Source organism: Sparus aurata, chromosome 9, assembly GCF_900880675.1.
Source record: "Sparus aurata chromosome 9, fSpaAur1.1, whole genome shotgun sequence".
NCBI classification, from domain to species: Eukaryota; Metazoa; Chordata; class Actinopteri; order Spariformes; family Sparidae; genus Sparus; species Sparus aurata.
Genome location: NC_044195.1, coordinates 19,373,743 through 19,384,553, shown reverse-complemented (window position 1 = coordinate 19,384,553; position 10,811 = coordinate 19,373,743). Strand labels below are relative to the sequence as shown.

The following is a 10,811-nucleotide window of genomic DNA, read 5'->3' as shown; positions in this document are numbered from 1 at the left end:
TTGACGACAGGTGACGCTGTGTGTCCTTGAACATATTCCACACACATCAGTTCCAAAGAATCTGCTTTTATATACAAAGTAGTTCTTTGCTTTGCTGTGGAACAATTAACTAATCAATGAATAAATGAATACATTTTATACCAAACAAAAATCCTATGTATTTTATGTATTTGAGGTCTAGTGCAGGTCACAATATTCCAGTGTTTAATTTGTAATTAAACTCCCCTGTAGTGAATCACAGGCGTCTACAAATACAATTTGATTAGAAGTATGAGATTATTAGAATACCATTTTCATGAAAGTACATCATCTCTATGTTTTTGTCACATAAAACAACAAAAGGACTTGTGTGGAGGACAAAGGGCAGCTGTGGTTGAGGAGGTAGAGTGGCTCGCCTAGTAAATGGAGGGTCACTGGTTTGACTCCCTGGCTATCGTGCTTGCGTGATGAAGCCTCCTTGAGTAAGATACTGAGGTAAAGGTGACAAATATTGTTAATGTCACTAGACTGGGGAAGTGTGATTAAATGCCCTTTACAGTTTTTGGTGGGTTCATTACTTCTGGCATTATGTGCAATAATCTAGAAACTGCAGCATAAAATCAGTTACCAATAAATTCTAGAGCACAGTGTCAGAAACATGGGTTTTTCCTGTGCCGGCCCCAGTAGGGGGCCACAAAAGCTCCATCCTCACTGTGTCAAATGAAAGAGCTGAACATTATTACTTGATTTAACATCATATCTTCAACAGTGTTACAATGCAGTTGTGCTTTTTGGTTGGGTAGAGAGTGGGAGGAATATGGGGGTTAATATGGCACTCTAGCAGGTTAATCCAGACTCATATGACCAAACTGCACAGTCATTATGTGAACTAAGTGACATGATTACAGCAGATTCCTGTTTGGAGGAAGGGAAACAAGCCCAACTGACTGACGCAGATATACAAAATTGATTCTGCCGACAAAAACAAATGAAATGTGTTGTAAAATCTCAACGTCAAAGAAGATAAAATGGTTTGGCTGTGATTGGCATATCTCAAAACTGAGCTGACACAGAGATTAAGGGCCCGTCATGTGCAGTGTAATGAGTCAGGTGATGAGCAGCGTCTGTACAATTTGGACTGGAAAATGAACTCGCCTGACCTTCTGTTAAAGACAAGACATAGACAAGATAGGAACAAGATTGATTTTACTTTAGGCATTAAAATGTTTCAACAAAAACACAAAAACAAATAATTGTAAATACTGTCTATAGAGTATTATGATATATTGTCACTCTGCTGAATATAGTGATATATTTTTACTTACAGTAAAATGAGCAGTATGATAATAGATTGTTACTATAAACAATATAATGATAGATTACTATATACAGTATAATAATAGATGTTTTACTATACACACCATAATAATATATTGTTATTATATAAAGTAAAATGATAGACTGCAACTATATAAAGTATAATGATATATTGTTACTATATAAAGTAAAATGATATATTGTTACTATATAAAGTAAAATGATATATTGTTAGTATATAAAGTATAATGATATATTGTTACTTTATACAGTATAATAATAGATTGTTATTGTATAAAGTATAATGATATATTGTTACTTTATACAGTATAATAATAGATTGTATAAAGTATAATGAAATACTGTTACTACATAAAGTATAATGATAGACTGTTACTGTGTTAAGTACAAGATAGACTATTAAACTGTGTACAGTACATTGATATATTATAGTTCATAATAATTATACACAAAGAGTACTTTTATTATATATATATATATTTTTATAACTCTATGCTCATGATACCTCCACACCTCCTTGTGCAGCACATCACACACTGGTGTCGGGGTTTGTGTGAACTGGTCTCCAGTCAGGACGGACTACTTTACGTTACGTCAGAACAGGCGACGCAGGAGAGGCGGGTTTCATTTAAAAGGGGCTGTCTTTAATTCGTGATAACCATTCAAAACCGAGGAGGGAAAGAAAAAAAAAAGGAAAAAAAAGCCTTCCTGTGTCCATCACTTCACGGAGCCAGCAGCCATTCAACACTAGTAGCCCACTAACTACCAACTACTAGAGAGCTCAAAGATGGCCCCTGTCTCCATCAAGACCGTTTTAATCAGTGAAAGTGTGGACCCTCGGTGCAAGAAGATTCTGGAGGAAAATGGCATCCGAGTCACGGAGAAACAGAACATGAAGAAGGATGAATTAATCGGGGAGATAAAGGTAAGCTTGGCTCTCTCCTGTGTTATATAATCACCTCCACATGCACCGGCTGTAGTTCCTTGTTTCTTCGCAACCGTTTTTAACCCCATCACGTTAAAAAAAAGTTTAGTCGCTCTAAGCTAGCATCTTTTTAAAGCTCGTGTTTTCGACCGAGAAAGTAAAAAAAAAAAAAAAAGAAAGAAAGAAAGAAAAAAGCAGCACCTGTGAATATTCACATTCAAAGTTAAATAACAGGTCTGTGCACGTTCATTTCGGAGCAAACGTTACCGCGAGCCCGACACGTTGTGTTTGCCGGGACAAGGTGTGTGTGAGTGTGTGAGGTCTGATTGTTGAGCTAGTACCGCCCCACGGGAGGCTGATGCAACTCATCCCTCACTTTGCCAGTTTTCTCCCATCATCACTTTCGCCACATGCTGCAGATCATCGGCGGCTCTTATCTGCTCATTACCGCAGAGGATGTGCATGCAGTAGAAACACAGATTTGCCTCTTTGTTTGGATTAGATTTGTCAGATTAGAAACGATAGAACTGGTCCCATATAAAGTGAATGGGAGTGCTCTGCAGGCGAGTCAGAGGTTGTACCCGTCTTTGTTGGACCCTGAGGCAAAACTGAGCTGAGGGCCCCTTTTTAACCATTAAGTGCCAGAAAACCAGTGTTACTTTGACAGTTGCAGGACTGCCTTTTATCGACCACTGCCGCCCATTTGCACTTGTACATTATGTCCTACTTTAAAGCTCTACTCCACCATATTTTGGAGACAAATATTTTTGTTACACTACATTTCTTTGATAAATCCATTCCACTTATTTTGCAGATCCAGACTGATAATACAAACCAGGGCTCGAGGGTGATGGCGACATTTTATTTGGTCACACTGGTGCCCCTGACATTCAGCAGGTCAAACAGTCTCAACTTGTTGTGCAGACTGCTGCCCTTGAACAGTTCTATTTGTTTGCAATCCTTTACACCATTTGTTAAAATGTAATCATTGGGTGCACTTAGCCTAATTCATGTGCTGGTGCACCCTGAATTAAAAAGAAAGGCTCACCAGTGCAACCAGTGTAAAAAAAAGTTAGCCTGGCGCCAGGGGCGGTTCTAGGGGGGGGGCCAACAGGGGCCAGTGCCCCCGTAACTCCGAGTCTGGACCCCCCCGTGGCCCCCCCGACAGGGAGTCTGCATCAATAATACAATGACAGATTTCTTGCAGTGATTTTGTTCTAAAGGGGAAGGCAGAAATAAAGTGTCTCAGCAGTTTACTACCCAATCAAAATTGCTGAAATTGTAAACACTGTTTTGTCTGAATGAGGGATTTATCTTTTTTTCCGGGTTGTATGTGCCCCCTAACAAAAAAGCCGGCCCCAACCTGGCCCCCCTATTAAAACTGGTCTAGAACCCCCACTGCCTGGCACTCTGCAAAATATGCTCAGCAAATTAATTATGATGTAAAATCATGGGTTAAGATGAAAATGTATTGATCTCCGAGGGGATATTAAGAAGCTGCCCAGCAGATGAAGTATGTATTTTTTAATTAATTTTTTATTTAACCTTAATTTTACCTGGAATATTCCCATTGAAATTCAAAATCTTTTTACAAGGCCATCCTGGCTTAGACAGCAGCATAAGAAGTTTTAAATGAAAGAGATTTTAAATAAACAACATAATATTTCATGTCAAAGAAACAAAAATTCAAAACTTAACTTAACAAGCAGCATATTACATCAAGACAATGGATTTACCAGTGTTCCGTAAGAGGCTTTGTGCATCAGTGGTCAAAAAGTCGTTAATCCTGTTTTTGTTATCCGCCATAGTTATCAGATAATAAAGTTTATGAATGATTTCTGATGAACTAAGGTTGCAGCTGCTGATAGTTTTAGCGGTCGGTCAGTAAAGAATGCACTTAAGGAGGCAATTTGTGCAGTATTGCCTTACCAAGAAAAACGTAGCAATGTACATATGAAGTAATTGGCTCCGACATACCAGCTGAAACATCAAAGTGATGTACATACCAATGCATCGATGGTTATAGTAATCCTATAATATAGAATATGTACTTTTGGTATTTAAAGTATAATTTTAATGCTCATATTATAGAACTTATGCCCAAGTAAAATTTGAAATGCAGCAGAGTATTTCTACACTTTGGCTACTTTTAACACTACTTTTGATTAAACAATTGAATCATTTCTTCCACCTCTGGAAACTACACACTGCTCCTAACTGCTCCATTGTTAGTGTGTCAGTCACAGGTCTTTCTCACCAGTAGTTTTGTTTATTTGGTTTGGACAAAGAAAACTTTTACATCTTCACACTTGCGAACAGATTTATATACATATTATTAGCATGGTTAAAATGATCTTGTATAAGTAGCCTTTATAAGAAGACACACATCAAGAGATAGCTTTGTTAACAGTTGGTGATCAGCTGTAGATAAGCTATTGAATTTATGCCAAAATCATATCCGCTATTACAAAGGCCTTTGGGTTCGTCTGTCTGTTCACAACACAATCCACAGAGAAGAGGACCAAGACTGTCCTCTGCAGATAGATTTGGTTTGGTTGTTCATGCTGCACCACAGTTAAGAGCGTTTTCATTTACCAGAGTTATTTTTAACTGCACCAAACTAGTAAGGCGTGAAAACACCCTTGCTTTAACATGTCTTACATGAGTTGACACACATTTATTTCACTGTGTAATGTACCCTTTTACTAAAACAAACAAAGTATAAAACTAAATTTTTGACAATATTCTCCTCTAGAAGACTTAAAATGAGGCAATAATGATTGTTTTTAGACTTATTATGTTAGTTTAAATGTGGCTGTATTGATAAAAATTCTTGAAACTTTGCATTGAAGTCGGGCCACTGGGCAATTTGTCCATTTGAACGGTTTGTAATCTATCCTCCAGTGCGTTAACAACAAACCATTATAAGATGATCTGTATGCTTTTCTCTCCATCCTAGAACTACGACGGCCTTGTGGTTCGTTCTGCAACGAAGGTAACGGCTGATGTCATCAATGCTGCTGACAAGCTCAAAATCATTGGAAGAGCTGGGACTGGTGTGGACAATGTAGATGTTGATGCTGCCACCAAAAAGGGTATTATTGTCATGAAGTAAGTCTCCGGTGTTTGCACAGATTTGTTTCACTATAACGTACTGTCCATTAACTGTGGACCTTTTTCTCCAGCACTCCAAGCGGTAACACGATCAGTGCTGCTGAGCTGACTTGTGCCCTGCTGATGAGCCTTTCAAGGCAAGACGAGTCATGTTTTTATGAGCAATTGTGAACTAGCTCAGTCTTCTTTTTTGTATGAATTGAAGTAGCGTGAGTGAAATCGTTTTATCATTACATTTTCAGAAACGTGCCTCAAGCTGCAATGTCGATGAAGCAAGGCAACTGGGATCGCAAGAAGGTGAGGAGAGAGTTTAGTTTGCTCCCGGTTGCTGTTTTTGAGCGACTGTGTTTGCAATGGGCACACAAAGCCATTACTCTTGCATGGTTGACTCCATTGTCCAGCTGGTCTTCACTAATCAGAGGTGACACGTGGATCCGTTCATTTTTTTGGGTCATTGTTTATTTTCTGATTTTACAGTTCATGGGTGCGGAGCTGTATGGAAAGGTACTCGGAATAGTTGGACTCGGAAGAATAGGAAAGGAAGTTGCCTCCAGAATGCAGTCTTTTGGCATGAGAGTAAGTAAGGAGATTTATGCCTGACAGTACTGTGTGCTCACATCACTCCAGGGCTGCAACTAATGATTATTTTCACTTTTTTTCATAGTGATCAAAGAGCATGATAACTGACATTTTTATTTACTTAATATTAGTTACTTTGCAGATACAGTTTATTTAGTGTTGATAGGCCTCTACTGTTGACGTGTAACTGAGTGGTCTTCAAACCTTCTGTAGAATTACATAAATGCAGCAACACAGGCATTTAAACCAGACAGTCACAACAATTAGTAATGCTGCACACAAAAAAGGCACCTGTGATGTGTCACACTCAAAATACTGAGTTTCCCTTGAAAGTTTTCAAAGGATTTCTTTTTTTTGTGGCAGAGAATTTGGCCCGTGAGTAAATGAAAACTCATTCATTACTTTTTGTATAGTGCCGTATTAATGTATAATTGTAACAAAATCCCATGGCACACCTGGACTTGCCAGTGAGCCTCGGCATACCATTTGTGAACCAGTGTGCAACCAGTCAGATAATGATGTGGCCAGTTACCTCACAGCCAAACTAGCGCATTTTTAAACTAATTTATTTAATGGGCAGTCGAGCAGGAAATACCTATTACAGTTCCTATTCTAGTAATCAAAGAAAATGCTGAATATTTGATCCGACAATCAGGCTCTGTTTCTACAGCAAATCAATTAATTGATGAAACAAACATGGAAAGATAAGAGGTTTTTCTTTGTTTTACGCTTTTCAGACTATCGGCTATGATCCAATCACTCCACCTGAGGTGGCGGCCAGCTGGGGGGTGGAGCCGATGTCTCTGGAGCTGCTTTGGCCCCAGTGTGACTACATCACTGTCCACACTCCTCTAATGCCCTCTACTGTCGGTGAGCTTTACTAAGTTTCTCCTGAGTAAATTAGTCATCATAACTTATATTTCAAAATAATGAAATTTCTTTTTCAATCCCTTTTTTTGCTGTAGGTCTGCTCAATGATGCATCATTTGCAAAATGCAAGAAAGGAGTAAAGGTTGTGAACTGTGCACGAGGAGGAATCATCGACGAGGATGCTCTCCTCAGAGCTCTGGAGTCCGGACAGTGTGGAGGAGCAGGGCTCGACGTCTTTGTTGAGGCAAGACTAATGAAGCATTACCTTATACAAATAATCAGATTGTGTCATTAATCACTCATCTGTCTAATAGAAGAGAGGCTGAAGCCTAGATTTTATTTTGTGTTTATGTTTGGTTGCAGGAGCCTCCTAAAAACCGATCATTGATTGAGCATCCTAACGTGGTCAGCTGTCCTCACCTGGGAGCCAGCACGAAGGAGGCTCAGGCTCGTTGTGGTGAGGATATTGCTCTGCAGATTGTGGACATGGTGAAGGGCAACAAGCTGGTCGGAGCAGTAAGTTCTATTCAGTGTTGTGAAGGATTTCTAAACAAATAACTATTAAGCATTCCTCTATATGAGTAAATGAAAAGATCTGGTTGTCATATTTTTTTTTCTTTCCTGGCAGCGAAGTTGGTGAGCATAAAATAATCATGGTCAAAACATACAATCAACAGCTGGTCAAATAAACAAAGTCACCAAATACGTTTAGTGCTGTGGGTGTAAAGGAATCCCGTAAACTTTTTTTTTTTTTTTTTATTTAGATTTGATGCGCAAGGCTTTGAGTCTCTAAATTGTTCATTTAAGTACCTTGAAAGTGCTTAAAAAGTGCTCATGTTTCTCAATCTGAGTTTTGCAACAGAACCTCAAGATGCAGTACTTTATGCAGGGAGATTAAGACTCACATTTGGATCTGAAGGATCACCTAAATTTGCTTTACTGTAATGACAACATAACCAAGTTTGGTAGAATGTATTTTCGCATTTAAGGTGAGCCAAGTTCTTCAGCATTACAAAATGCACAAGAACCAACAGCTCACAGGCAGAGATGTTGATGTGAAGAATCTGTTTTAAAAATGTTTGATCACATTCAGTTCACAAAAGCGTCGTGTCTTCTCCACTTTGTAGGTAAACGCACAGGTTTTAGCGAGCACATTCTCTCAGGAGTCCCACCAGCTGATCAAACTCGGAGAAGCTGTCGGCTCTGTGTTGCAGTCGTGCACTACCTCCAAGAGACCAGTCAGCCATGTTCAAATCACTACTCAAGGTAGATCTACTGGTCAAACCTGTTTGTGTTACCAGGGACCTGAAGGAAGGGATCATAACACAGGAAGACGATATATGTAATGGTGGGGTTTAGCTCCCTCTGGTGGTGTGACTTGAAACATGCACTGTTTAATAGAAGCCATAAAGTTGTACGCAAGCTGCTGTATTTGATTATTAAGACACACTTCCTGGGCTTTATTTTGTGTCATGATGGTTGATTTTTGTACATGTTCTGTACTGTGCCTGCTCTATGGCATGCAGCACTGCTCCATTAAATACACACAAAATTGAATTATAAAAGAAAGACATTCTAAAATCTGCAGTTTTGCTTTGAAATATCACACTTCCTGTTCTGTTTCCTTCAAACCAGGGGATTGCATGAAGTCCTCCGCTGCTTACATGACCTCATCAGTACTGGTCGGACTGTTGAATCATGAATCCTGTTGTCCGAACCTGATCAATGTTCTGAGCCTAGCCAAGGAGTCTGGAATCACGGTACAGCACCGACTCATACTGATAAACGGCACATAACAATGATTAGTGTGTCTCTTTTGGAAAATAATCTTTTCACACATTGGAACTGACTCTTCAGGTTAACCAGACCCACTGTGCAGCTGACGGGGCAGCCAGCGGAGTATGCAAGGTGGAGATCGAGGCCAGTGGCTGCCGCTACAAAGCTAGTGGTTCAGTTCAGGGTGGCGTTCCGGTCCTGCTGGAGCTGAGTGACAGTGTGTTCAGACAGCCTGTGTCTCTCACTGGAAACCTGCTGTTCTTCAAGGCCTCCGTAAACCCTCAGCTCCTGTCTTCAGTGGCTGGTAAGAAGCTTGTTAGCATAAGGCCATAAGTGATAGCTACAACTAGTGTGTTTTGTGTTAAAACACTCTGGATGGATCAGACATGCAAACAATGGTGCAATAATTCTTCCATGTAAAACAAAATATCAATATATCAAAAATCAATTAGCAAAATCAAACAATCAAAACCTCCTTTCAAGACTCACAATTTTACATAGATAAAGTAGCAAAACTGTATCACACAGTGTGCCAAGGACCAAATGTGGCACTAACAACAGTGTCAATAGAATTTTTTATTTATTTATTTTTTTAGAATTTGTAATTTAGCTTAATTGTTAGATCCATCTCCCCTTCTTTTCCAGGCGTTTGAGGCAAAGTTATCATCCATACACCAATCTACTTGATTGAGAAATGTATACTGTAAGAAGAATACCTGCTCTCAACTATGGAATTAAAGTGTTTGGCTTCTAGACTGATTCTTTTGTTTAAAATGCGTGTATGTCCTTCAGTTTGGCATAAATATTTGGTATGTACATTTTCTTGAAACTGGAATAGAAGTCTACTTATTTATATTCATAGCTTCAGTGAAGCAGTAGAACAGAAAGATGTGGGTTGCTGTATGTGATGTTGTAATGTTGATGACTTTAAAGCAACTGAAGGGGACATGTAGGTAGGGAATGAAACTATATATATATATATATATATATATATATATATATATATATATATATATATATATATATATATATATATATATATATATATATATATATATATATATATATATATATATATATATATATATATATATATATATATATATATATATATATATAATTTCTGCAGTCAGGTACAAGTGACTCAGTCTTCTACTAATTCAGACCCTATGGGTGATAATCAGGGCACGACTTGTTAATGGTGAGATACATTTTGCAGTAACTGTTGGTCAAAATAAAGCATACATTTCTGTCACCAAGGAAAGGGCACCAGCTTTTTTTTTCACTGCTTTTTCTTTTGGCTTTACATTTGGCTGAAAGTTGGTGTTGAGTTATGCCTTTGTCTGAAATCACACCTATTTTTCTTTCTTCGATTGTTCTCTGTTCAGGACTGCTGACCACAGAGGGAGTGGAGATTGAGTCTTTCAGTGCTCCCGCAGACCGCTCTGGAGACCTGTGGTATTGTGTGGGGGTGTCCTCTCCCCTGCGTGACCTCGGTGCCTTGAAGCCTTTGGTTAAGGAGGCAGCACAGCTCACCGTTTAAAGAACAGCAGCCAGCAGCTTATCTAGAAGATCCCAACATTCTCCAAGAGTGTCTAACATAATCGATCCGTCTTGGTCCTTAGTGTTTACAACTAACAACTCGTTTAGAAGTTGAACCCTGGCAGTTTAAAGCTTTTGATAATAATAAAGCCTTTTGATAACATTCCATTGTTTAGATGCTTTACATGCACTTTGTTGAAGTAAAACTGGATGAAATGTTTCAGTGTTGTATGCTGCTCAGTTTGTAAAATAAAGAACACTTACTAAAAACACTGTAAGAACAAGCATTTTAATTCACTAAATTTACTCTCCACCAGGGTTTGATCAGTTACTAATGACAAATCACATGGAAATTTTGGTAATTGGTCACATAATCCATTGGGTTACTAAAATGTGTAATCTAATTTGATTACTTTTAGGTTACCTCAAAATCAAATGCTGTTGCAAACAGATGAACAGTACTGGAGCAAACAGGTGTACTCTGTATTCTACAACATGTGGGATGCAGTTTTAAAGAAAGAAAATCAGCCATATAAGATGTTGTCAAAAATTTAATCAAGTGATACGTTACAATGTAACTGTTATCCAATTAGTACACATTTTCTTCTGGTCTGATTATAGTTAATATTTTTTTGTAATCAGATTATGTAATCTGGCATTACCAACCCTTGTCTCCAGTAAAACTACA

The 10,811-nt window shown here is 38.5% G+C and overlaps 1 protein-coding gene across 1 annotated transcript; it reads left to right on the top strand.

Annotated features, from left to right (window-relative positions):
* Positions 1-1,970: 1,970 nt before the first annotated feature.
* phgdh (phosphoglycerate dehydrogenase) lies at positions 1,971-10,396 on the top strand. Its single transcript, XM_030429440.1, has 12 exons — positions 1,971-2,242; positions 5,202-5,353; positions 5,428-5,493; positions 5,599-5,653; positions 5,834-5,932; positions 6,673-6,805; positions 6,901-7,049; positions 7,169-7,321; positions 7,933-8,071; positions 8,441-8,565; positions 8,663-8,885; positions 9,970-10,396. The coding sequence occupies exons 1-12, from the start codon at positions 2,105-2,107 to the stop codon at positions 10,122-10,124; spliced, it is 1,587 nt and encodes a 528-aa protein (XP_030285300.1). The 5' UTR covers positions 1,971-2,104; the 3' UTR covers positions 10,125-10,396.
* Positions 10,397-10,811: the final 415 nt, after the last annotated feature.

Coding starts and splice junctions, on each gene's coding strand:
- phgdh (XM_030429440.1), top strand. CDS start 2,105: ATGGCCCCTGTCTCCATCAAGACCGTTTTAATCAGTGAAAGTGTGGAC. Junction 5,933..6,672: donor TGCAGTCTTTTGGCATGAGA/GTAAGTAAGGAG, acceptor TACGCTTTTCAG/ACTATCGGCTATGATCCAAT. Junction 6,806..6,900: donor TCTAATGCCCTCTACTGTCG/GTGAGCTTTACT, acceptor TTTTTGCTGTAG/GTCTGCTCAATGATGCATCA.